The sequence below is a fragment of the Hypomesus transpacificus genome, chromosome 16 (genome assembly GCF_021917145.1).
Source record: "Hypomesus transpacificus isolate Combined female chromosome 16, fHypTra1, whole genome shotgun sequence".
Lineage (NCBI taxonomy): Eukaryota > Metazoa > Chordata > Actinopteri > Osmeriformes > Osmeridae > Hypomesus > Hypomesus transpacificus.
This window is the reverse complement of record NC_061075.1, coordinates 2655972-2681793: the sequence shown is the minus strand read 5'-3', so window position 1 is coordinate 2681793 and position 25822 is coordinate 2655972. Positions and strand designations below refer to the sequence as shown.

Here is a 25822-nt window from a genome sequence, read left to right as displayed (position 1 = left end):
AGTGGGTGAGGGAGGGAGGGAGTGGGTGAGGGAGGGAGACTGCATTGAGGGGTAAGTGGAGTGGAGGGGGGTGAGGGATGGAGGGAGGGGGTGAGGGATGGAGGGAGGGGGTGAGGCATGGAGGTTAAGGGTAATGGAAGAGAGGGGGTGAGGGAGGGAGGTGAGGGGAAGGGGGGAAGGGGTTGAGGGGAGGTTACTCTCCAGAGCGACAGCACGCCCTGAATCCACACTGCAGGTTCTGGCATCCGCTGGCCGTGTCCGCATGGGGACCTGGAGAGAGACAGCATGGTGAGACCACACACCCACACAGTCTCACAAATAAACACACACACACCACCATATGTACCAGGCTACCAGACCTCCGCTGGGTTCAGCAGGCTGGGGTTGTCTTCAGACAGTCCCAGGAAGAGGCCACACACAGCAGGAGAGCTGAGCTCAGGATCATGCGAGTCCCTTTGCAGCTGATCCATACTAACCTGTCCTCCACCAGGACACACAGTATCTGTGTGTGTGTAGTCAGCATGTGTATCTGTGTGTGTGTGTATGTGTGTATGGATCTGAGTGCGAGTTGTACCTTGGATGTTGTCGCAGTAGTAGAAGTGTTCGTCGTTGAGGGCGGGGCAGGCAGACACGAGGTCCTGCAGGCCGCTCTCGGTGACCAGGAGACAGCCTGACAGGTTCAGGTGCTCCAGGAGAGGCAGGCCACCGCGCTGGGACAGAGCCCTGAGAGACACACACACACACACGTTTAGATAAACCAGACCACACACACACACAGGTCCAGGCACCTCTACATGGTCTCCGAACCCCCTGGCAGAGGGAGGTGTTTTGAGACCCTGGTCTGTGTTTATCTGAGGCTTGTGCAACAAACCAAGTTCAACATACCTAGGATATCTTTTAGTTAGCTGGCTTTACTAAGCCTAACAACAGCGATTGCGCATAAGCGGTGTCAGGACGGTGATTATCAACAGGTTAACTCAACCCAGGTGTGTTTACCTGAGGCCCTGGTCTGTGACCTGATAGCAACCCGACAGGCTTAGGAACCTTAGAGAACGTCTCCCTCCTGATTGGTTAGTCCTGGGAGCAGGCTCTGGGCCCTGCGGCTCCTCGGTGGAGCGTTTAGTCCGAAGCTCGCCGCTGCCCCCCATGGCAGGAGGCTGACACTGCGGCCCGGCACCAGTCCTGAGGGCCGTGTCAGAGCAGCATGTTGAGTGACCGCAGCTGGACAGCTGACTGCGCTGACCAGGCCACAGGGGGGCGCCATAACCAGTCCTGAGGCTCCGCCTCTTGCTGCTTTTGCAGCAGCAGGCCCCTCCCCCCATTGGCGTCTCTCCGAAGCCCCGCCCCTCGGAGACAGACATCCCTCGCCGGCTCCACTCTGCGGCGTCCTCGATATCGGCCATTTCCGCTGCGTCCAGGAGCCAGACCCGGGTGGGGGGGGAGGGGGCGCCCCTACGCCCCTTGAAGATCAGCGCCGCTCGGCCCCGCCCAGCCGGACTTAGGCCATGCCCATCCGGACACAAGCCTTGCCCAGCTTGATCCTGGCCCCGCCCATCAAGCAGGCGGAGGGGGCTGGGGGGGGCCTTGAGGAGCTTAGCGCGCCGGTCGGAGTGGTTCTTGAAGGGCGAAGGAAGAGACAGGTCCCCCAGTCCCACCGACAGCCTCTTCAGGGCGTGGTCAGTGATCTTCTCACAGCCTGATAGGTCGAGGTGCTCCAGAGACCGACACGCCCCCAGGGAAGACCAGCTGGGAGACAGGAAGAGGCGGGGGGGGGGGGGGGGGGAGCGAGTTTGAGAAGAACATGGAAAAACATGGACTGTATTTTGTTCTTTCCGTATGTCGCTTTGGATGAAAGCGTACGCTACATGAATACATTCTGTCAAACATAAGGAGGCCTGAAAAACGACATCTCAAAGTGAGGAGGGTTGAGGGAGATGGGGAGAGAAAAAGGGAAGGGGGGGGGGGGAGAAGAGAAGGAAGAGGCGAGGGTCCTCCTGTACCTGTCGAAGGCTGAGTCCGAGACGTCCGTCTGGGTGAGGTCCAGGTGGGTGAGGTTTGGACAGAGACTGAGGATCTGACGCACCTGGAACAAGATCACAAAAGCTCCAAAGCTAAAGCATCTGACTGCAGATCAAGAGATCGCAGGGTTAAAATCCCTCCCCCCTCCCATCAGCTAGAGTTCATCCGGAGGTGGTCGTACCATCTTGCTGGAGACGGTGGAGCTGTAGGCCAGGACGACAGTCCTGACAGAGGGCCCCACGGCCGGGAGAATGTTCTGGATCATCCCGTTCAGCAGCTGCTTCTCCCGCTGGGCCGCTCGGATCGCCAGGGAGTCCTCGTAGGACTCATCTAGATGGGGACGGATGTGAGGGGTACCACAACCAGGGCTCCAGTAATGTTCCTCCTAAACATCCTTTGTAAGATCCTCTATAACCTCCCTTCTAACAACCTAATAAACATCCTGTATAACCTCCCTTCTAGCAACCCATATAAGACCCCTTACAACCTCTCTTATAACCTCTTTTACAACCTCTTTCATTACTAACCCTAAATAAACATCCTCCATAACATCCCTCAAAACCTCCCTTATCGAACAACCGTTCGAATGTGTATGCCTTCCCTCAAAACAGTCCAGTCGACAGTCCTCTCGCTCCGGACAGGTCGTCGCCCTTGACGACAGCTCACCTGACTCGTCCACGTCTGCGTCCTCGTCGCGCTCCTGATAGGCTCGTCCCTCGTCCTGCAGGCTCTTCACCCACTCCTCGTCCGGCTCTATGTCCAACCCTGCCGGGGGGCCCCGGTAGCAGTCTCCTGGGAGAGGAGGGGTGCAGGGAGGTGAGGTAGAAAGGATGGAGGGATGGATGGAAGGGAGGAAGGGATGGATAGAAGGACGGGTGAGCATCAATCCACGCAGATAAGCATTACTTGCATGGTAGCTGAATGGAAGATGGATAAACATGGAACAATACACAGATGGATGGATGAAAGGAAGGATGGATGGAGGGATAGACAGATGGATGGAGGGATAGACGGATGGATGGATTCCTACCTCTGGTCCAGCGTACAGGGTACAGGTGTCTCCACAGGAAGCCCGTCCTGGTCAGCTCCCACCACGTCCTGCACACCAGGCTGCAGCGGCACAGGTCGTCAGGCCCCAGGTAGCGGAACAGCGCCAGCAGCACCTCGGAGGGCAACGCCGACACGTGAGTGAACGACGCTCCGTGTTCCAGCTCTGGAGGAGAAGTAGCAAGCACGGTCACACACACACACACTCTGAATGAGTGTTAGTCTGAGGTCGTGGGACGATAAGATCTGTGACGCACAAACCCCCCCCCTGAGCTCTACCCATGGCGTCAACAAGACGGCATCGGACTCACCGTCGTCCGTCTTCTCGTGGTCGGAGTATTTGAAGGCCTTGTGCAGCTCCTCCGCCTGGCTCCACAAGCTGAGGCCTTTCAGCACCTCGGCCGCAGAGTCGCAGCGCTGTGGGCTACAGTGCTGGGCGATCACCTGCTTCTTGATGTCCTTCAGCTCCTCGTAGGAGAAGTACTGCATCAGCATGGGCTGGAACACCTGCAACACAGCTGGTCAGCTCACGCACCCAACACAATAATGACAATGACTAATTGTGTTTTTTTGTTATAGGACGCCCTTCACTGCCGAGGCAATCTCACATTATAAACAGCACACATTAATAACTATAATTATAATAATGCATGTTTTTTTATAGGATGCCCTTTATAGCGAGGAAATCTCCGCTCATAAACGGCACAAATGAATAACAATAATGATTACAACAGGGATCCTACTGATCCAGGACGCCCCTCATAATAACGTTGGCTCACACATGGTACACAATCACATCTGGTAGAGTTAGTAAAGCTAGGGGACTAGTAAACAGCTGGTAGAGTTAGTAAAGCTAGGGGACTAGTAAACAGCTGGTAGAGTTAGTGTAGCTAGGGGACTAGTAAACAGCTGGTAGAGTTAGTGTAGCTAGGGGACTAGTAAACAGCTGGTAGAGTTAGTGTAGCTAGGGGACTAGTGAACAGCTGGTAGAGTTAGTGTAGCTAGGAGACTGTGTTACCTCCTCCTCCTCCTTCATGTGAGGCAGGAAGTCTTGTGTAAAGGCCTCCAGCCTCTCCTTCAGCTGCCGGGCATAGTTCAGCTGCTCGTGTTCACTCTGAAAACACAGCATCACATGACTTAGCTGACAACACACGCATACAGCTGCCTTACGACACACACACACACACAGCTGCATATAGAGCTGCTTCCACACAGATACAGTTGTCTGACAACACAGACACACACATTGTTCACATTGTTCACATTCAACAGACTCAGGTAAACAACTTGGAACTCTCCTCTCCTTTTCACCCAGTAACACACCTGTAAAATATCATACCACACAATTGAATGACAAGCTAAGGTGTGACACCACCTAACAACCATTTACATTTTAAGTCCGGTGACACTTGTCAGCCGACCAACACAAGCATCACGTAATGACATTTGGTTGTTGTGACCCATAAAAAGATACCTCTGGTTAAAAGACAACAGAACGAGACCGAATAGAATGCCCCCCCCCCAAAACAGCACCCCAGCATGTGGTGCTGAAATAAAAACATTGGAAAATTCCACTCTTGATTCTAAAATGTGGTCTGTCCACAACTGTAGAATATCCTCTGTGTGTTTTCAACACACAGGCATTGGGAAACAGCGGATGTAAAAATTAACACAATTGCGCCATTCTCGGCCGGCAATGTTTGGTTTGCAAGAACAATGGTGCGTGACTCGTCTCCGAGCCCCACGTACAGATCACTGACCTCTCCTGATTCAACAGAAGTCAGCAGACCAAAAAATGTTTGGCGGCCCACTCTGAAATACCATCAGATACAACCAGCCGGGCACACAGCCATCATAACACCCTCAGGCAATTCCCGATTAAGAGCCCAAAGGCTTTTATAGGATTTTGTATTCCCTACATCGTTTAATAGCTCATAAATTATATGGGGATGGGTAAAGTTCAGTGGTCGAGCATTTGACATGTTCAGGTTCAAATCACCCTGTATATGTTTGGAATAAAAGCGTCTGCTAAACGAATACATTACTAGTATAGTATACACCATTTCAGTTTAACACGATATGAATCACCTTTACACTGCGGAGCCCCTTCTCAAATAGGGACAACATTTCCGAGAGCTTGTTGTCAGAGTGTACGTTGTACACAGTGCAGCTGCGTTGCTGAAGCAACCCGATGATGTACTCATTCTCGATCTGCTCATGCATCTTGAACTCCTTGAAGGTGGCACAGAGCGACTGGAGGAATGAGCGGAAGTCATTGTTGTTGGAGAAGTTGGTCTGCGACAGCTGTGGGGAACATGACGTGACACATAACGTTAGGTTACATCATTCGAGTACAAACAAATCCATATTGAACAGTCCAAAGAAAGCTAACGGATCGTTTTCTCAAGTCAAGTTGCTGACAGTACATTAGAAGCACGAGTTATTTAGCTAAACGTTAACCTGCAGGTTACCGGAGAATAACTGACATTTGAGTTCATAAGCAGCTTAAACTGTACTGCGTAGGTATCCAGCGAACTACGAGAACGCTACTGTTAATCACCACTAGCTTAACAATTTTGATACCAGCTAGCTCTACTAGTCATGCGTGGAATAAAAAAACAAATTTCGGCAAGTTCCATAAAATGGTTTAGATAGCTAGATCAGGAAACCAGATACACACCCATTCCCAAAAACGAACATGATCGAGCTACATCAGCGAAATAGCATTGATAGACTAGCTGGCGTAGCTGCGGAATGACAGCAGTGTTGCTACAGCTACTACTAGTATAGGGATCCAGCCATCTCGCTCGCAAAAGTAAACGGTTTAGTTATCACAGCAATCAGCCTAGGCACAAACAATACTAATACACACCTTCTCGCAGTAAAGACCCACCAACTGTTTCATTCGCCAGTGTGGGCCAGTAAATACATCCACCTCTTCTGGATAAGGTGCCATCATTACTCCATGAGAAACGCAAACAACCTGGGTGATAGTGATGTGTCGTTCGTGAACGATTCGTTCATTTTGAACGAATCCTTATAAGGACTCGGGAGTAACGAGTCCTCTCAACGAGTGATTCGTTCATTTCCCGACTCGGTCTTTCTACGAGTCTTTGGATCATTTTTCACGTGACCTGCATAGGCTCTGTAGCTAGAGGAAACGAACGATTCGTTCCTTTCCCGACTCGGTCTTTCTACGAGTCTTTGGATCATTTTTCACGTGACCTGTACAGGCTGTAGCAAGAGGAAACGAACGATTCGTTCCTTTCCCGACTCGGTCTTTCTACGAGTCTTTGGATCATTTTTCACGTGACCTGCATAGGCTCTGTAGCTAGAGGAAACGAATGATTAGTTCCTTCCCCGACTCGGTCTTTCTACGAGTCTTTGGATCCTTTTTTCACGTGACCCGCATTGTATTTTTTAGTAGAGGAAACAGTTTCCTTATTCCCTTTCGCGTGGCCGCTGTTTTAGTAAGACGTGAATGAATGATATTCGCTCAAGTCATCATACTGACTGGTTTTGTTATTTTCACTTTACATTTACACTTACAGTTTAGTGCAGTGTAATTGTTTGACGTGATAATTAAATGCTAGTGTGATAATACATGACCAAATCATACAAACTCATGATACATTATTTTAATGCAGGAATTTATTTTGAAATAGTATTTGCTGGTGCACATGTCATGCACTAACCTACAGTGGACGTATAGGGGCTATACGTCCTTTGCAGTGGACGTATAGCCCCCAACCCCCCCCCCCCCCCCCCCCCCCCCCCCCCCCCCCCCTGAAATGAACAAATGACTCGAAAAAAGATTCGTTCATTTTACTGAACGAGATTCAAAGAACCGAATCAGTAAAAAGAACCGAACTTCCCATCACTACTGGGTGAGACTTGCGTGGATTACGTGAATGCAGAAATCTGTCACGTCGTTACGTACAGTCGCACGTATATGCACAACAGAGCCAGAGAAACAGGCTCTGACAGAGCGCTGTTAGTTACAAGTTAGTCTACGTGATTGTTTTTTAATGTTATAACGTAAAATTATTTAATTCTTAATTATTTAAAATAAATTATTGAATTATAAATAATAAGTTCATGTAATAATGTTGTCACAAACCAGTGCCCATAGTTAGCTAATAAAGGTTTGTTTCTCTCAAACCAACCTGTATCTTTCGTTTTTCACGTCACTGGCAGGACTCGAGTATTAGAAATTACTAGTGAACAAAAGCAAATGTCATATTTATTATTATTCACAGTATCTTTCTGGATGTGCAATGTTTGCACTCTGGGGGCCATTCAAAGCATTGTGTGGTTAGGTATGGAAACACGCCGACAATACGGACCAAGTCTGTTTTCTATAATTAAATAGTATCATTATATTACACAGCCCAGCCAGCTCTCCTTTCTCCACTCGTAACTACTGCAAGCGTGTGGTTGCTAGGGTAAATGTTCACTGCAACAAACCTAAAGGGGCGGGAGATGCATTGATTGGCATTCATGTGAACGTCTAAGAGAGCGACTGTAAGACATTTGACCAATTGAACGTAATCAATGCAGTATAGTTAGATAGAGAGCAAGAAGGCGATGTTGAGGTGGTCCGATTTGATGCATCAAAGCAGCAGCAAGTCTGAGAAGCCGTATGGTAAGTAAACGGATATCTTTTCAGTAAAAATTAGACATTTATTAAGTTACCTGCTTCGAATGCACACGCAGACCTAGCCTTTACTCCGTTTAGGCAGTGTGCATATATTCTGGCGGTAACACCAAATCGTTAACTAGTAACTAGTGTTATCGTTTTTTCAGCATTAGCAGCCCATGGCAAACTGACAGCTGGCCCTATGGGCCCGCCTTAGCCATGTCATATGAATAAACCTAACAACGTTAGAGCATCCGTATCGCTCAAAACCGTTATTGTTCTATTATACAATCAATGGCCAGAACAGTTCGCTTGGACTACTCTGTCAACAACGTGTTCGGAGTAGCGTGCAGGACAAACTCGCCAGCCCAGTCAGTGAACATTTTTTTGCATGACACTAGCCTATGATTGACCGCCGCCACTATCCATGTCTATATCTGTAGAAGCTGTGTAAGAAGCTGTGTAAGAAGCTGTGTAAAGTCGCTCACATTAGTTGACCACTTTCTTATTTTGTGAGTCTCTATTTCAGGATTTCAATACAACGTACCCTCTGTAGCTCGAGCATGAGGATGCTGACGTCAGATAGACATGGAAAAGTATGAAAAGGTGAAGAAGATTGGGGAGGGGTCCTTTGGAAAGGCCATCCTCGTCCAATCCAAGGAAAATGGACGACAGTTTGTCATCAAGGAGATTAACATCTCTCGGGTAGGCAAAAGAGAAAGCCACAGTTTGTTCAATTGTTTTAATCAGTACTTTGCTAAAGACAAGGTCTCCCTCTCTTTCAGATGTCCAATAAGGAAAGACAGGAATCGCGGAAAGAGGTGGAGGTCCTTGCAAACATGAGCCACCCCAACATCGTCCAGTACAAAGAGTCGTTCGAAGGTAAACACACTCCCTCTAAACCAGCTGGCACACAGACACACAACCTGGGTCCCTCCAACACTAGGAAGTAGACGTCACAGAAAGGAAAACGAGCAAAACAAGCAAACTCTTCAAATATATTCTTTCGTCATTTCCTCTACACCAGCGGAGAGACGAGGCGTGTATTTTTTACTGGTTGTTGCTAATGCCGAAGCTGTACTGCCAGACCTGAACTCCACCAGGTCTATTAATATGCGAGGGAGGATGACATCCTGCTGTGCAATCTGTAATAACCATCCTGCTGTGGCTGTGTAACGTCAGCCTGGTTAAGACACACGGGAATGACAGGCCTTATCTCTCCTCGGCGACTGAATCATTATATCTAATAACCCAGACTTGTTTTGCTTACTGCGTGTGCCTGTGTGTGTCTGTGTGTATATGGCGCGTGTGTGTGTCTGTTTGGTGTGTGTGTTCTGCCTGTTCCAGAGGGAGGATGTCTGTATATTGTGATGGACTACTGTGAGGGTGGGGACCTGTTCAAGAAGATCAACTCCCAGAAAGGATCGTTGTTCCCCGAGGAGCAGGTACATCTCAGGACCCACTGATGAAATAGATTCACGTGTTTCTTTGTCATTTCATACTCTCTCTCTCTTTCTCTCTCTCTCTCTTTCTGTCTCTCTGTCTCTCTGTCTCTCTCTCTCTCTCTCTCTCTCTCTGTGTTTGTCTCTCTCGCTCTGTCTGTCTGTGTCTCTCTCACTCTCTCTCTCAATGGTGATAATGGTTGAGTGTCAACAGGCTCTCTAGTCTGTTTCAGCTGAACCTCCTCTGTCTCTCTGTTGTAGATTCTTGATTGGTTTGTTCAGATCTGTCTGGCTCTGAAGCACGTTCACAACCGCAAGATCCTCCACAGGGACATCAAATCACAGGTAGGAACGAACACAACCCAAGCAGGAAAACAGTATACTTGAAAATACTATATAAAAACAAAAAATAATTACAATGTTTTGAATCAGAGCTCAATACATTTTAATTATACTTTAAGGATATCCTTTTGCTTGGGAAGGCTCTCGATCCAACTACTTGATATAAAACTGTTAGAACTCTGCACTTCTGATGCTTGATTTTCAGTTTGGAAGTAGCTTTGGATAAAAGAGCTGACTTAGTGGTATTCACAGTCAGAACACTAACACTGTCTGGTCAAATCCATGTCCTAGAACATATTTCTGACCAAAGATGGAACAGTCCAGTTGGGAGACTTTGGGATTGCCCGGGTGCTCAATAGGTAAGTGCCACTGTCTTTTAGGTTAAATAACATTTATATGACAAACTGTATGTACAGACCAAACGGTATGCTGGTGTTGTGGGAACAGGGTTGGAGACCCCTGGGATGAAAGTGTTGGAGCTGACCTCCACCATGATGCTCAAGTCTGACCTCTCTTTCTTTCTCTCTTTCAGCACTGCGGAGCTAGCTAGGACATGCATTGGGACGCCCTACTACCTTTCACCTGAGATCTGTGAAAACAAACCCTACAATAATAAGAGGTAGCCTACCTCGCTTCTATCACAGCCCGGGGTCACGGACCTCTGGGGTCATCGGTCGTGTCACCAACGCATTGACAAGGGGCAGATTTCATTGGACGCAGGGGTTTCATGTAGTTGACCAACTTTATTAACGCTTACACACACACACACACACACACACACACACACACAGGTGCAAAGGTGTCTCTACTCAGCGCTTAAGTCACACCCACACCTGCATATATATATACTCGCACATGAAAACACACACACAGACATAGTGTCACAGCACATTTACAAGGGGCGGAATTAGCTGAAATCAAACCCTGGGGATTCACGAGCCCCTAATCATGTACACACACACACCCACACACGCATGCTCTGTCGTGCTGAGTCACTGAGGTGCGTGGTTGTGAGTGTGTGTGTGGTCCAGGGATGATGTCACGGTGTCATGTGTCCGCTTTATAGAGTCCCTCGGCTCGTGTACATCCACAACAGGAAGCGGCTCTTATTGATTTCCTCGCGGCCCTATTTCAATATGCCTGTAATGTAATCAACCCCAGTTACAGGAGTCTGTAATGAGCTCGAGGCTGCAGCACACTGGAGCACCTCCTGTTCTGCTCCCAGCACTGTGGAGCTCTTGGGGTGTTTCTGGAGTGTTTGGCATGTTTCTCGTTTTTTAGTGTGTGTTTCTGTCCCGTTTTCTTCCCTTTACAACTGTGGAGGCCCTATCTGGCCGCATGCAGTGAGCACAAAATAACACGCGGTGAACGAGGGAAGTTTGTACCCCAAAGGAACTTACCCCTCTCTGTCGTTCTGTGTCGTCCTCCCTCTCTCTCCCTCTCTTCCCCTCCCTCTCTCTTCCCCTCCCTCTCTCCTCTAGTGATGTTTGGGCCCTGGGGTGTGTCCTGTATGAAATGTGCACCCTTAAGCATGCAGTAAGTATCCCGTGTGAGTGATGGAGGCTGGGTTTGGGGTGGAGTTAGGGTTAGTTAGTGGTGGTGACCTCAGCTGACCTCTCATATTTAATGCATGCATGTCCAGCCAATCCCTGCGAGCAGCTTTGCATAAGCAGATTATTTCCTGTGGAGCTTTGGCATATTAATATCATGTCTACATAGATGATGTCTACATAGATCATTTCGACAATATCTGGTCTTTATGTTTATTAAATCGACAATATCTGTATAATCTCAACAATATTTGTATCACCTCCACAATATCTGCTCTATACCAACATGACGCTTCAGTCGTTCTCAGTGTTTTCCATCTCATCTTCTCAGTTCGAGGCCGGCAACATGAAGAACCTGGTCCTGAAGATCATCCGCGGGTCCTACCCCCCAGTGTCGACCCACTACTCCCAGGACCTGCGCTCCCTCCTGGGCCTGCTGTTCAGACGCAACCCCCGGGAACGGCCTTCAGTCAGCAGCGTGTTGGACAAGCCCTTCCTCTCTCACCGGATACACCGGTTCCTCACACCGCAGGTGGGACACATTGCCACCCCAAATGGGAAACACTCACCCCTTCCATCCGCCTCCTCCTCTGTTCTCCTCCTCTGTTCGTAATGGTGTCGTCATCGCTCTCTCCCCACTCCCCCTCCTTTCAGGTTCTTGCTCAGGAATTCAGCCATGCCTTCCGACTCAAGCAGCCAGGAGTATGTGCTGCGCAGGTGGCACCAGGTGAACCCCCTCAGCACCTCAGAAACACACCACAAATTCCGTAGAAAACACCCTTTCGGAAAGGCTCCAGAAACACCCTAGACACCTCACACTCGGAGACTCAAGAGCATGCTTGTGTTTCGCCCCAGCAAAACGGTCTGCCCCTGCCGCCACGCCCCTAGCCCCGGCCCAGAAGATCACCAAACCAGCTGCCAAATACGGAGTGCCTTTGATCGTCAGGAAAACCTCAGAACCAGCCAAGAATCCTGCCGACAGGAAGCCAGCGGCGAAACACAAACCGGTTAGTGTCGAGAGGGGCCCTGGAGGTCGTGGAGCTGACCTCTGTCATCAGGATCCCCCCCCCCCCCCCTCTCCAGCTGAAGGGTCACCATGGTTACCTACCTCCCGATTCCTGCTCGTTGTGTCTTGAGCCTCACTCACTGTTTGTTGGTGTAGATGTCTTTCATCTGACACGTGTTGGTATTGTGTGTGTGTGTGTTTGCATCCTCTGAACCACAATGTCATATGTTGGCCAGGCCCTTCCCCCAGCAGTCAACCAGAGAAGAGTGAGTCGAGTGGAGGAAGAGAGGAGAAAATATGAGGTACAACTGAGAGCTGCCTCCTCTTCCTTCCCTCACCTGCCTTAACTACCAGATCTGTCCCCTTTCCTCCTCCTATTAACCAGAAACAAGTTCCCTCCTCCCCCTACTGCTCTCATTACTTCAGAGAGCCTCCCCTCCCTCCTCCTCCTCCTCCCTGAAGAGAAGTCTGACCCCACTTCTCTTCCTCCTCCTCCCTAAAGAGAGCTCTGCCTCTCCTCCTCTTCCTCCTCCTCTTCCTACAAAGGTGCTGCTCCTCCCTCCTCTCTGTAGATGTGCTTCACCTCATGACTAACCGAGCTCTCTCTGTCCCCGCCCCCTCCTCCCCGCAGGAAGGCGCGAGGAAGAAGAGGATGGAGCTGATAGAGAGGGAGAGGAAGCACAGGGAGCAGGTTAGTGTCCTTATAATGTCCCCCTCCAGCCTCCCCTTCCAGCCTCCCCCCTCCAGCCTCCGGCCTCATGTCATGTTCCTGTGTGTTCCCCTCAGATGTTCCTGTTGAGAGCAGGACAGATGAAGAGGCTGGAGAGGGAGAAGGTGAGTGACCGCGCGATGTCCGATAGACACGCCTGTAGAGGCCCTAGCGATCTGTGACCTCTGACCTGTGACCTGTGGCCTCCAGGTGAACAGGATCAACCGGGCGAGAGAGCAGGGCTGGAGGCACGTCCTCACCTCCAGTGGGGGCAGCAGTCCCGAGAGGAAGGTGAGACCTCATCATCCTCCTCATCATCCTTTATATTTAAATGATTCAAAAAATAATAATATATATATATATATATAATTACAAATGTATTTAAGGTTATTTTATTTAATAATATATATGTATATTATTATATATATATATTATTTATTTATTTTTCTATTTCTCTCCATTACCACTCCCTTCCCCTCACAGCAGAGTTTTGGAGGTGGTGGTGGGGTGGGGGCGGGTCCAGACCTGGCCCCTGGTCCTTCTCCCAGCCCAGCCCCAGGCCTTGCCAGAGGCCTGTATGAGCAGTACCACTCCGCCCTGGACCTTCTATGCAAACCCCAGCCCAGAGAGGGTGCCAGAGAGCCAGGGCCTGCCATGGGGGACCATATTCCCATCAGGTGAGGGTTCTGTGGGTGGACGACTGTCGGTGTGAATGGCTGAGAGGCTGTCTGTGTTTCTGACTGCCTTGCTCCTGACTATGACGTGTGTGTCTGTGTGTGTGTCTCTGTGTGTGTGTGTGTGTCAGGGGGGTGCCCGCTGCGGCCGGTCCGGTCCTGCCCAGCAGTGTTGCCCGTGCGCCGGACCGCGTGGCGGTGAGGAGAGAGCTGAGGAGGCTGGAGCATGTGACCAAACACGCCCACAACAGCAGGTAACACCATCTCTACCTGACAACCCCTGCACCATCACGACCTCCTAACGACCCCACCTTTTTTTATTTTGTATCATTATTATATGTAATATATTTTTTTATTAGCAATTTCAACAATGCCAAATACACAGCAGGTAGGGTTAGGGTTAGTGATGTCATCAGCGTGCACCTTGTTCTGCAGGCAGCGTGGCCAGATGGTGGCGGGGAGGGCGTGTCAGGTGGAGGAGTTCCTGCAGAGGAAGAGGGAGGCCATGCTGAACAAGGTCCGCGCGGAGGGACAGCTGGTATGCACTCCTCCCCCCCCCCCCCCCCCATCCTCCCTTTCCTCCTCCCATCCTCTTCTTCTTCAAACTCCTCCTAGGAATGTGGTTATAGTTCAGTGGGAGAGTGTTGAACTGACTTGAGGTTGCAGGTTTGAATCCCCCTCCCCTGTTGGTTGATTTGGAAAAACAACGAGGCATGAAGGAATATTTCTGGGGGGGGGGGGAGATTTGTGTGTGTGTGTGTGGGGGGGGGGGGGGATCTGAGGTTGCTGTGTGTGTGTGTGTGTGTGTGTAATTGGTCCAGGGGTCTATGGAGAGTGTTAGTCTAAGGAGAGGAGGTTGTGTGTGTTGGAGGTTGTGTGTGAGAGCAGGTTGTGTGTGTGTGTGTGTGTGAGACAGAGGGATAGGTTGTGCTTGTCTAAAGTGTGGTTGACCGCTGAACAGGGAGCTCGGCAAAACCTGGCAGCCGTCTACGGAGGCCGGGGGGGCCGCTCTGCCCCCTGCAGGAGGCCCAAGGAGGAGGAGGTAGGGCCTCACCTCTCCAGACTCCCCAAGCCTCACCCGTCCAGCCTGCTCCCTCCAGACTCCCCCCCTCCTCACCCATCCAGTCTCACCCACGCCTCACCCGTCCAGTCTCACCCCTCCAGTCTCCCTCATCCAGCCTCCCCCATGCCTCACCCCTCCAGGCCCACCTGTCCAGCCCGCTTCTTCCAGTCTCCCCCATGCTTTGCCCCCCCCCCCAGATTCCCCCCTCAAGTCTCCATCCTCCAGCCTCACCCCTCCAGCCTCCTCCAGCCTCACCTCTCCAGCCTCCCCCACCATCTCTCTGACATCATCCGGAGTTTGGCTGCTTCTTTGTTGGTGTCTGCATGGCACTACCTCCAGACGCGCCCTCAACAGCGCCCTCCATTGGACACGGCCTATACTGCATGCTATTTGTGTGTGTGTGTGTGTGTGTGTTTTGTTGGCTAGCAGATGTGTCAGACCTGATATATTCATTTGTTTGGATCCATTTAAGCTCGTTTATTTGGTGGTCTCTGTATGAAATGTTTGTGCTCCTTTTATATTGCCTGTTTGGCTGTCTGACTGGTCTGTTTGACATGCATGCTGTCATGCAGAGGAAAGGTGAACAGGATATCAGCTGGTCTCATGTCTAAACTACTGACGTGGCTTGGTTGTAAATGCTGATGCCTAAAGCTCAAAGCTGTGTGTTATAACACTTAATATGGGAACACTACATTTTGTGAATGTTGCTGTGACACCATTGTGGTCTTCATACATTTGTTTGAATATGCGAACGTGTGTCCTATGTTGCATGTGTGTGTGTGTGTCCCAGCATCGTGCGTGTGTAACGTGTTTGTGTCCCAGCATCGTGTGTTTGTGTGTAACGTGTGTGTGTGTGTTGTTCCAGGAGTATCTGGCCAGACTGAGGCAGATCCGGCTGCAGAACTTCAACGAGCGTCAGCAGCTGAAGGCCCGTCTCAGAGGACAGAAGGTACCGAACCCTCACCTGGTACAGCCCTACCTGGTTACACACCTACCTGGTTACACACCTACCTGGTTATACACCTACCTGGTACACCCCTACCTGGTACACCCTACCTGGTACACCCCTACCTGGTTACACACCTACCTGGTTATACACCTACCTGGTACACCCCTACCTGGTACACCCTACCTGGTTACACACCTACCTGGTTACACACCTACCTGGTTACACACCTACCTGGTTACACACCTACCTGGTTACACACCTACCTGGTTATACACCTACCTGGTTATACACCTACCTGGTTACACACCTACCTGGTTATACACCTACCTGGTTATACACCTACCTGGTTATACACCTACCTTGTTATACACCTACCTGGTTACACACCTACCTGGTTATACACCACACCTGGTAGACATGGTGAAGATGATGGTTTTGATCAGGTCCCCTAACCCAGACATGGTGGTGATGCTTCTGGTCATTTCCATGAACACCCCCTCCCTCTCCCTCTCTCTGTCTCTCTCTCTCTCTCTCTCTCTCAGTACGACAGTGATGGTTCTGACAGCCAGGAGTCCAGTGAGGAGGCGGAACTGAGGAGGAAGAAGATTGAAGCTCTGAAGGTGTGTGTGTCTATTGACCAATGAGGAGGAAGATCCTTAAAGACACAACCAGTAGATCTGAGAGGATTTAATTAACTCTGTGTGTGTGCGTGTGTGTGTGTGTGTGTGTGTGTGGGGCAGGCCCAGGCCAATACCCGGGCTAGCATACTGAAGGAGCAGCTTGAGAAGAAGAGGAGAGAAGCTTATGAGAGAGAGAAGAGGGCTTGGGAGGACCATGTAAGCTCACATTCTTCCTCCCTCTCTCTCCCCTCCTCCCTCAATTCCACCCCCTCCTCCTCCCTCTCTCCCCCTGCCCCCGATTCACCTCCTTTCTCCACCCCCTCGCCCCCCGCTATCTGTCTCTCCCCCTTCCGTCCTCCAACCCCCTCTCTCCTACCCCAGTACCTCCTCTCTCTCCCCCCTCCTCCCCACCACCTTTCCCCCCTCCTCCACTAGCCTCTGACCCTCCTCCTGTGTTTTGTGCTAGCTTGCAGCTCGAGGCTTCAAGGTTGCCATGGTAGCGAATGGTGCGGTAGCTGCTGTAGCCCCTCCCCCTCCTCAACCAGGCCCCGCCCCTCCTCAGGAAGCTGTAGCTAAAGCCCCACCCGCATCCAAACCCTCTGCTCCAGTCATCTCCATGACGGCCGCGCTGAAGGACGTTGGTGCAGTCAGTACACCTGGCCAATCCCGTTTCTCCTCACATGAGTATTTAATATCGTGTGCAAGTGTGTCATGTTTAAGTGCTTGTGTGTGTGTGTGTCTCATCTTGCGTCTGGGCAGATTTCTCCCCTGAAGGAGGAGTCTAGTCAGGCAGAGGGAGCTGCAGTCATACTGGTGAGTGATGCTGGTCTGTCTCCTGGTCTGGTCAGTCTGCTGGTCAGTCTGCTCACTCTGGTTTTGGTGTTCCAGAGTGAGAAGAAGGAGATTCTTCGCAGACTGAACCACAACCTGAAGATCCAAAGCCCAGAAGAGAACCCTGACATAAAGAGCCAGGGTCCAGAACAAAACCAGAACCAAGACACCCACAGCCCAGCACAGAACCAGGACCAGAGAACCTCAAACCTGGAGGAGAACCAGGAGAAGGAGAAGAAGAATAAAGAAGAGGAGCAACACGGCTCGGCTCCACACTCTGATGGAAAACGCCCCGCCCCCCTGCAGAATCAACCAATCGGCGAGGGGCATCCGTCATCCGCTGGAGACAGGAAGAGGTGGGAGGCTGGAGGTCCTTCGGTCCTCTCTGTGGCCCAACAGACCCTGGAGGAGACGGGCACTAGGACAGCAGGTGAGCTGGGCTCTCTCACGCAATCTTTCATTCATTTAGCAGACGCTTTTAGACAAACGGTGCATATGGACAGTACAGCAGGAACAACATAGAGAAAAAAAGAAATGCACCGCTGCTAAGCACTGTGCTTCTGCCCCATCTCCCCCCCCCCCCCCCAGGCCCCCAGACTCTGTCCCCAGAAGAGAGGCCGTGTTCTGGGGGAGATCGGAAGCGGTGGGAAGCCGGAGGTCCTCCGGTCCTCTCTGTGGCCCAGCAGACTCTGGAGGAGACCTGCTTCAGGACGGCTGGTCAGTCACATGCTCTCCATAACTGGGTGCATTGCATGTTGACCTGAGAGATCTTCTGTCTAAAGTGGTGTGTGGTTTGTGCGTGCATGTGGGTACATGTATGTATCTGTGTGTGTTTGTGTGTCTCAGAGCACACTACTGGTGAGGTGATCTGCATGGAGGCTCTGCAGGAAGAGGAAGTCCCCAGGAAAGCGTGGGGGCGGAGCCCCGATTCTCGGGTGCTGAAGGTTCTTCAGGAGGCGGAGCTTCAGCCACTCACTCAGCTGCTGGAGAATGTCAGCATCTGCAGGGATGCACTTGCTGTCTGCAAAGATCCACTTCCTGTCTGCAGGGATCCACTTCCTGTCTGCAGGGATGCACTTGCTGTCTGCAAAGATCCACTTCCTGTCTGCAGGGATCCACTTCCTGTCTGCAGGGATGCACTTTCTGTCTGCAAAGATCCACTTCCTGTCTGCAGGGATCCACTTCCTGTCTGCAGGGAAGCACTTGCTGTCTGCAAAGATCCACTTCCTGTCTGCAGGGATCCACTTCCTGTCTGCAGGGATTCAGTCGCTGTCTGCAGGGATCCACTTCCTGTCTGTAGGGATCCACTTTTTGTCTGCAAAGATCCACTTCCTGTCTGCAGGGATCCACTTCCTGGTGAGTCACTACTCAACCACCTATCAGCATCCACGTAGCGTATAGCAAGCCTATCAGCTCACAGGTTGGGCGTTCACGATGAATACTGTTAGAACAATGCACTTCTGGATCCTTGATTTTCTACTGTACTGTCTACGTGCACTGTTTGTTTGTCACTTTGGATAAAAGTGTTTGCTAAATAAACCAAATGTAAAATGAATCGTCAAAAACAGACGGCCAAAAGCAGAGGGTGGATATGGAGGCTGTGGGAGGAGCCAAGGCGGCGACACCAACTGAGCTGACCCCTCCTGTTGTGGGTCAGAGGGCAGAGGTCAGGGGTCAGGCCATAGGGGTGACCTCTGGGGACACGCTGGGGCAGGAGGAGAACCCGGCCTTCCTACAGGAGATGCTGCCAACACCGTCTGCAGGTGTGGAAGGTGAGAGGGGCTCGTGCTGATGGAGGTGGTGTTGGGTGGGGGGACAGGTGTGTGTGTGTGTGTGTGTGGAGTTTGGGGGAGGGCTTAAGCTCTTTATCCGGGCCAACAGCTAGTCAGACGCTCTCTCTTCCCTCTTAGAACCAGCAGACCTGGAGGCCGTGGTCCTGGAGGACGGCCCCAGGCAGGCCTCACATCCCCCTGCTGGAGTAGTGCTGGCGTGGGAGCACGAGGCCACCAAGCCTGGGTGGGTTGACTGGCACCTCCTCCTTGTCTGGATGTAGACAACCAGGAGAGGCCAACATTGAGGATTCAATACTCAAATATGTCATCATAATTTTAATATTAGGCTAATCCTTAGTCAGTCATTCCATGAGTCAAAATCATATTTTTGAATTCTTGGTCTGCGATATATCCTTGACTTTGCTGTACTTCCCCCGTCAGGCCACCAGAGGGCAGTGTAACTCCAGCAGAGACTGAAGATGCTTCAGAGAAACCAGAGACTCAACCCGAACCCTCAGGTAAGATGAGAGGAATGGTCTTCTAGAGTCGTCTTTAGGTTTCCTCTTTGCTGTACTGGGAAGTTCACCACCAGTTTCTTGCCCTCCCTCCTCCAACTCTCATCTCTCCCTCCCTCCTCTCTTTATCCTTCTCTCCCTCCTCCAACTCTCCTCTCCCTCCCTCCTCTCTATCCTTCTCTCACTCCTCCAACTCTCCCTCCTCTCTATCCTTCTCTCTCTCCTCTCCCTCCTGTCTATCCTTCTCTCTCTCATCTCTCCCTCCCTCCTCTCTTTATCCTTCTCTCCCTCCTCCATCTCTCTCTCCCTCCCTCCTCTCTATCCTTCTCTCCCTCCTCCAACTCTCCTCTCTATCCCTCCCTCCCTCCCCCAGCTGTCTCAGTGTGCGAGGAGCCCCTCTTCAAGCTCCTCTCCCCGGCCCACCGTCGCACGGCCGCCCTGGCCGTCCTCTCGGCCCAGTCCTCCCTGGACGAGTCCTCCTCGTCCCTGGCCTCGCGCTCGCGCTCCGTGTCCCCGCTGCGCTCCAGGAACCACCAGGCCCTCTTCATCGGACTCTCCACCGGCATGTTCGACGCCAACAACCCCAAGGTGACCGCGCGGCGGGGCGAGGGCAAAAGGCCGAGGGGACCGCAGTGGTTCCTTGGTGTCCAGGCTCTGGACGTCCTCCTCTGCGTGGCACAGCTATCTCTATGGAAGAGGGTGGGGGAAGATCATGGGCGGGAGGGGGTGGAGTGGAGTGGAGGGAGGGGGTATTTTTAGAATCCGCTTCGTCGTCGTCGTCGTCATCTGCCGCTTGTCCGGGGATCGGGTCGCGCTTCAGAATCAGAATCCGCAGAATTCAGAATCCGCTTCAGGTTGTTTTATTAATGACGAATCCTGGAATGGAGCCCTCTCTGTTAATCACATGATCTGGAGCAGGGGGATGATGGAGGGAATGTTGGATGGGCTTTGGGAGGGAGAGATGGATGGAGGGAGGAAGGGAGGTGAAGAGAGGGAGGTAGAGAGATGGAGAGAGGGGAGGGAAAGAGAGAGAGAGGGAGGGATCATCTATCATCCTGCATGTTTCATAACAGCCATCAGAGACGGGGAGGAGAGGAGTGCGGTCCTCTCTTACACGAGGTGAGCTGTGTCTGTGTGTGTGTGTTGTTTATGGCTCCCCCTGGACAGAGCGTTATTAATGCAATCTTTCCACATCCCTGATGTGGCACCATACCAGAGGCCACTCCACCGACCCTGACACACACACACACACTCAGACGCATAACCTCAGATGTGCTTGGCACTCAAGCACACTCCAACTCTGACAAGTATGAAACTACATCCTCACTGTGTGTGGGTGGTGTTTGTTGTGTGTGGGTCACATTGGGGGTGTGCTTGAGTGTATGTGTAACAGTGTGTGACCTTGGATGTGTGTGTGTGTGTGTGTAGATGCTAAGGACCTGCTCCCTGCCAGACCTCAGCAGAGTATTCAGCTGTGTGCAGGACCCGGCAGGGCCTGGCGAGGAGGCCGCCCCCCTGCCCCCCCTGGAGATAGACGACCTGGAGGAGGAGGGGGCCGTGAAGGACGAGGACAACTCCGAGACTGAGGAGTAAGACTCTCACACACACAGTCACATACACACACACACAGTCACATACACACATTCACAGGCAAGCACACATTCCAATGTGTTTCTCTTGCTCTCTCTCTATTTATAGCTGAGCTACACTAAAGTGTTCGAGCTGAGAATATTCTGTGTGCCTTTTAGAGCAGACATGCTGGGTGTGGATGATAGGTGTGTGTGTGGGCGACAGGTGTTTGTGTGTGATAATGGTGTATGGACGACAGATTTGTGTGTGTGTGTGTGTGAGAGACAGGTGTGCGTGTGGCTGACTCGGCGTGTGCCCTGTCCCCTCAGCGTGTACGAGGACGAGGACTTGCGTGAGCTGCGGGCCTCCATGGAGAGACTCCTGCAGGAGGAGGAGGAGGAGGAGGAGGAGGAGGAGGAGGAGGAGGAGGAGGAGGAGGAGGAGGAGGAAGAGGAAGAGGAGGGAGACTTCAACGGAAACCCCCCCGGGGAGGAAGAGGAGAACGGGCCTGCTGCTGGAGGGGAGGAGGACGGCCTCACAGGCATGGTGGTGGACGACCATGAGGATGAAGAGGAGGAGGAAGAGGAGGGCTCTAACCGGAGCGTGGGGGAGGAAGACCCAGGAGAGACGCTCACGAACGGCTTGGGGGAGGAGCCTCAGAGCAGCGAGAGCCAGCTCAACGAGGAGTGGCAGTCAGGTAGGTCGGGAGGGGCAAAGGTCACCTCCTTCACCCCCCCCCCCCCCCCTGCCCCAGGTCACATAGTAGAAGCACACGGTTAGACCGGGGGAGTATAGAGAGGCTCGTGGGAGCATCGGTGGCAGTAGAGTGACGGGCGCCTGTCTCTGCAGACGGGAGCGGCGAGGAGGAGGAGGGCGAGGCGGAGGAGCGGGACAGCATCTTCAGCCGCCTGGAGGAGCTGCGCTTCAACCTGGAGCAGGAGATGGGCTTTGAGAACTTCATCGAGGCCTACAACAAGATCAAGGTAGGGAGCATTCAGGCCCACGACTAAGTCCTGGGGGTTTTGGAACCCTAACCCTACAACAAGGTTGTGTGTGTGTGCTTGTGTGAAGGCGTTTCACGAGGACGAGGATGAGAACATTGACATGGGCTCCAGCATGGTGCTAAGCATCCTGGGAACTGGGCACCAGCACCTGTACCCCAACATCCTGCACCTGGTAATGGCAGACGGAGCTTACCAGGAAGGTGAGGAGTCTATGTCTCCCTCTCTCTGTCTCCCTCTCTCTGTCTCCCTCTCTCTGTCTCCCTCTCTCTATGTCTGAACTCTGACCCCCGGGGCTCTCTGTTTACTCATACTGTCCAACGAGTCATTTGGTTAAACCTCTTTCTGTCTCTCTCCCACTTCTTATCTTATCTCCCTCCGTCTCCCTCCATCTCTCTCTCCCACTTCCTGTCTTTAACTCAATCTGTCTCTCACTCTCTCTCTCTTCCTATCTCTGTCCCTCCCACATTTCCTGCCTCTCCCTCCCCCCTCTCTCTCTCCCTGCCTCCCCTCTGTGCTGTCCTCTAGATAATGATGAATAGGGGTGTGTGTGACCGAGGCCTCGGCAGCAAAGGACAATCTGACGTCTTCCCATGATGCTCAGCGAGAGCCAGAGGACGGCCTCTGATTGGCCCCGGGGGCGTCCATGCATGATGAACATTGTGTACGACTTCACATCCTGCTTCCACACTCAACATTCTGATATTTACTTTACCACTGGCATCCGTGTGACAGAGACAAGTTGACCTGTCTAGTAACCAAAGTGACACTTATTGTTTTGTCAACTGTAGATGTCTATGTTTGTATTTCAGAGGGTTTTTTTCCTGTATTGTCAGGTGTGTGCTGGTAGAAGCAAGCATGTTTGGCCAGTGAGGAGGAACACGGTAGACCCACAAGTATTGTTGGTGAATCTTCAGTAGATCCACAAGGATCTGTCAGTAGATTCTTCGGATCTTCTCACAGATCCAGTTGCTTCTCATTCCGGACTGCAGTCACGACTGTACCTTCAGAAACCAGGTCAACCTCAGACACTATCTTACATTTCTCGTTCAGATTCCAATTGAAACCTTTTTTCTTACTCGTGTTTTGCATAAAGACAGAGGTCAAAGGTTATATAAGGCATTTTTTCCACATTTCTTACCGGTTCAGCTAACACTAACAAATGCAGCGAAAGACGAGACCTTCTGGTGAGAAGGTTATACTGTATGTTGCCATAGTAGCGGCTGTACTGGATTTCTGTCTGCTTATGTATGTGAGATCAGATTGTTGAGGATCGTAAAGAGGTATATAAAGAAGAATGGCTTTAGATTTTAAAGCACTGTTACTATTTGATGATAAAGTATAAATACTCTATTGTACATCTTTATAATATTCAATAAATGCTTACATTTTTCACAAAAAATGGCAAAAAAAATGCCAGACTGGAGGTGTGTGTGTGTGTGTGATGACTGACTCAGCATGGCTGGGCCAGACTGGAGGAGTAACTGCAAGGTTGTATTTCAGTCTGCAGTGTTCAGAAGCATTCCTCTAACTGCTCTCCTCGCAGGGCAGAAGGGTGTTTAGTGGCTGCTGGGTAATTGTAGCTTCTGCACCCCAGTCTCTTCCTATCCCTCTGTGGGGAGAAGAGGTCTGCTGGGGCAGGACTGGAGGCTGGGGGAGGACTGGAGGGCTGAGGGAGGCTGGGGCAGGATTGGAGGCTGGGGCAGGACTGGAGGGCTGGGGAGGACTGGAGGGCTGGGGGAGGACTGGAGGCTGGGGGAGGCTGGGGTAGGACTGGAGGGCTGAGGGAGGCTGGGGCAGGACTGGAGGGCTGAGGGAGGACTGGAGGGCTGGGGCAGGACTGGGGGGCTGGGGCAGGACTGGGGGGCTGGGGCAGGACTGGGGGGGCTGAGGGATGAATAGAGGCTGGGGCTGGACTGGGGGCTGGGGAGGGATGGGGTAGGACTGGGGTAGGACTGAGGATGCATCGACCACTGGTCTGTGTGCACAGAACACACACACACCAGACGGTACGACTATGCTGTTGAGTGAGGAGTCAGGTGGCTGGGCGGTTAGGGAATCGGGCTAGTAATCAGAAGGTTGCCAGTTTGATTCCCCGCCGTGCCAAAGGCACTTCACCCTACTTGCCTCAGGGGAATGTCCCTGTACTTACTGTATGTCCCTGTACTTACTGTAGGTCGCTCTGGATAAGAGCTTCTGCTAAATGACTAAATGTAAATGTGAGTGCTCAGCTCCTGCTAGTAGGGTGTTTAATATTCATCATGTGACTTCAGGTTCATACGTTTCCCATCCTGTCTAATTTCATAAATTCCATTCCATCTCCTGCCAGCCCAGTACTGTTTGTTAACTGTTTCCCCAGAAAAATATCATTATGCACACACAGAGCCCCAGGTTAAAATATATGGCCGGCTGTTGATGTTATGTACATATTATGTACACCCTTGGTACTGTGCAAGGCATCATGGTTCATGTGATGAATATTTAATGAGACTAGCTGTTGAACAAATGTCTAGCCGTTCCACTGGGTCCATCTTGATATAGATGGAAATAAGTGTGTGTGTATATGTATGTATATATATATATATACATATATATTAGAAAGAGAAATACATGGATATAGATGAGAGAGAGAGCGTGGAAGGGAGGAGGAGAATATGGAGATTAGAAGGCTGAGAGAGATAGAGATGGATAGGTAGATATAGATAGATATAATAGACAGTGCCCCCTGGTGTTGAGTCGAGGATGATTCCCCCTGCGAGCACCGCGTCCGTTTGCGTCTCTACAATTAGTGGTGATTACGAGGAGATTAAAAAGCCTGATCTGAAATGGATCAGGGTTAATAGGCAGCCGTCCCATATTCCTCTGTCATATTCCTCTGTCTGGGACCTCCTGGGGACCATGTTAAATGAGTTTGTGGTTTGCCTTTCCCACAAGCCCATTAGTTATCTTGATGATCAGCTCTCAGAGGAAGGTGCACATACACCCCCCCGTGTTCATACGCATACACGGACACACTCGTTCACACACACGTACATAGACAGACACGTTCACATTCACACACACACACACATTATCTCGCACAGTCTCACACACATTCACAGATTCACACAGACACTTTCACACACAAACACATTCAATATTCATTTACATTCAGCTCAAGTCTCTACTCTAATATGAAAGCTGTTAGCCTCAGGTTAAAACCCTTATCTGTGGAATGCAAATAAGGATCATTGAAAGTGTTGAAATCCTTCCTTAGAACAGATGCCAACAGATGCTGAGTGAATTTTACCATTAGATTTAAATAATACCCTTCATTGCAAAAAGCAATTAGCATATAGAATAGCAACAATTTATTTTGGACATTTAGACATAATGAGTTTAATTCAATGAACGCGACTACAGATGTTTTCACTTTTTCAAAGGTTTTGACAAAAAACAAACCGCATGTATTGTGCTTTAAATGCCATCCTTGTAAATGAAGACTATTTGTCATGTCATTAATTTGTGTACCACAATAACGCATCGTTAAATATAACGCAGAAGGAAAAGTCTGTCGTCTCTCTCCTTCACAGGCCTGCCGTGCCTGAGGATGTTCAAACACATCATCTTGGCGGACAGGTTCTACTTTCTGCCCCGGGGGGAAGGGGGAGGGGCGGGGCAAGGCAGGTTGGGAGGCCATATGTGTTGTCTAGTCCCCCCGTCCCCCCGTCTTTGTTTATAGGCAAAAACAGCTGTCACCTCCATCATGTTTTTAGAACTGTGTGTGTGCGGGTGAGTGTTTGTAGTGGATGTGTGTGTTTTTAGTTGTGTGCGTGTATGTGCGTGTTCATTGTGTGTGTGTGTTCATCCCATGTTTATCCCCTTCTGCGAACCAATTTATTTCAGTCTTCAGATGGGGGTCATATTGAGCAGTAATTTTCTCCCAAGGTGAATAACTCATGCTCTCTGCTGACAACCACGACCACCCCCCTTCCTGGGGTTACAGTTCAGTCAGGGTGTGAAGTGGTGTGTGTGGGGGGGGCGGGGAGGGGTAAGGTATAGTAGTGTGTGTGTGTGTGTGTGTGTGGGGGGGGG

The 25822-nt window shown here is 51.0% G+C and overlaps 2 protein-coding genes across 5 annotated transcripts; one reads left to right on the top strand and one right to left on the bottom strand.

Annotated features, from left to right (window-relative positions):
* Positions 1-116: 116 nt before the first annotated feature.
* On the bottom strand, positions 117-6051 carry fbxl5 (F-box and leucine-rich repeat protein 5). The gene is made up of 11 exons (XM_047037262.1): positions 5939-6051; positions 5155-5370; positions 4085-4180; positions 3378-3573; positions 3050-3232; positions 2686-2811; positions 2201-2349; positions 2001-2083; positions 997-1746; positions 575-723; positions 117-270 (listed from the first exon to the last, which is right to left on the bottom strand). Exons 1-11 carry the CDS (start codon positions 6023-6025, stop codon positions 194-196), a joined length of 2112 nt encoding a protein of 703 aa, XP_046893218.1. The 5' UTR covers positions 6026-6051; the 3' UTR covers positions 117-193.
* A 1586-nt stretch (positions 6052-7637) lies between these two features.
* On the top strand, positions 7638-23148 carry nek1 (NIMA-related kinase 1). 4 transcript variants are annotated; one of them, XR_006957275.1, is made up of 37 exons: positions 7638-7711; positions 8235-8410; positions 8491-8587; positions 9053-9150; positions 9409-9492; positions 9781-9848; positions 10022-10108; positions 10971-11025; positions 11371-11571; positions 11694-11766; positions 11895-12046; positions 12282-12347; positions 12677-12736; positions 12832-12879; positions 12965-13045; positions 13238-13431; positions 13560-13682; positions 13864-13966; positions 14390-14470; positions 15357-15440; positions 15983-16060; positions 16181-16276; positions 16527-16706; positions 16820-16873; positions 16949-17321; positions 17480-17608; positions 17738-18247; positions 18460-18663; positions 18802-18907; positions 19105-19181; positions 19552-19766; positions 20607-20767; positions 21077-21444; positions 21597-21730; positions 21819-21951; positions 22277-22412; positions 22585-23148. XR_006957275.1 is itself a non-coding variant. In XM_047037252.1 (36 exons), the coding sequence occupies exons 2-36, from the start codon at positions 8294-8296 to the stop codon at positions 22288-22290; spliced, it is 4695 nt and encodes a 1564-aa protein (XP_046893208.1). In that variant the 5' UTR covers positions 7638-7711; positions 8235-8293; the 3' UTR covers positions 22291-23148. The 4 variants fall into 4 exon arrangements, 3 of the variants coding, with proteins under 3 accessions (XP_046893208.1, XP_046893207.1, XP_046893209.1); XM_047037252.1 differs by having other exon boundaries at positions 18811-18907; positions 22277-23148; XM_047037251.1 differs by having other exon boundaries at positions 22277-23148.
* Positions 23149-25822: the final 2674 nt, after the last annotated feature.

Coding starts and splice junctions, on each gene's coding strand:
- fbxl5 (XM_047037262.1), bottom strand. CDS start 6,025: ATGATGGCACCTTATCCAGAAGAGGTGGATGTATTTACTGGCCCACAC. Junction 5,371..5,938: donor TGGGTCTTTACTGCGAGAAG/GTGTGTATTAGT, acceptor TGTTCCCCACAG/CTGTCGCAGACCAACTTCTC. Junction 3,233..3,377: donor CCACGAGAAGACGGACGACG/GTGAGTCCGATG, acceptor CTTCTCCTCCAG/AGCTGGAACACGGAGCGTCG.
- nek1 (XM_047037251.1), top strand. CDS start 8,294: ATGGAAAAGTATGAAAAGGTGAAGAAGATTGGGGAGGGGTCCTTTGGA. Junction 18,248..18,459: donor CTGCAGGGATCCACTTCCTG/GTGAGTCACTAC, acceptor CGTCAAAAACAG/ACGGCCAAAAGCAGAGGGTG. Junction 19,767..20,606: donor TCGACGCCAACAACCCCAAG/GTGACCGCGCGG, acceptor GTGTGTGTGTAG/ATGCTAAGGACCTGCTCCCT.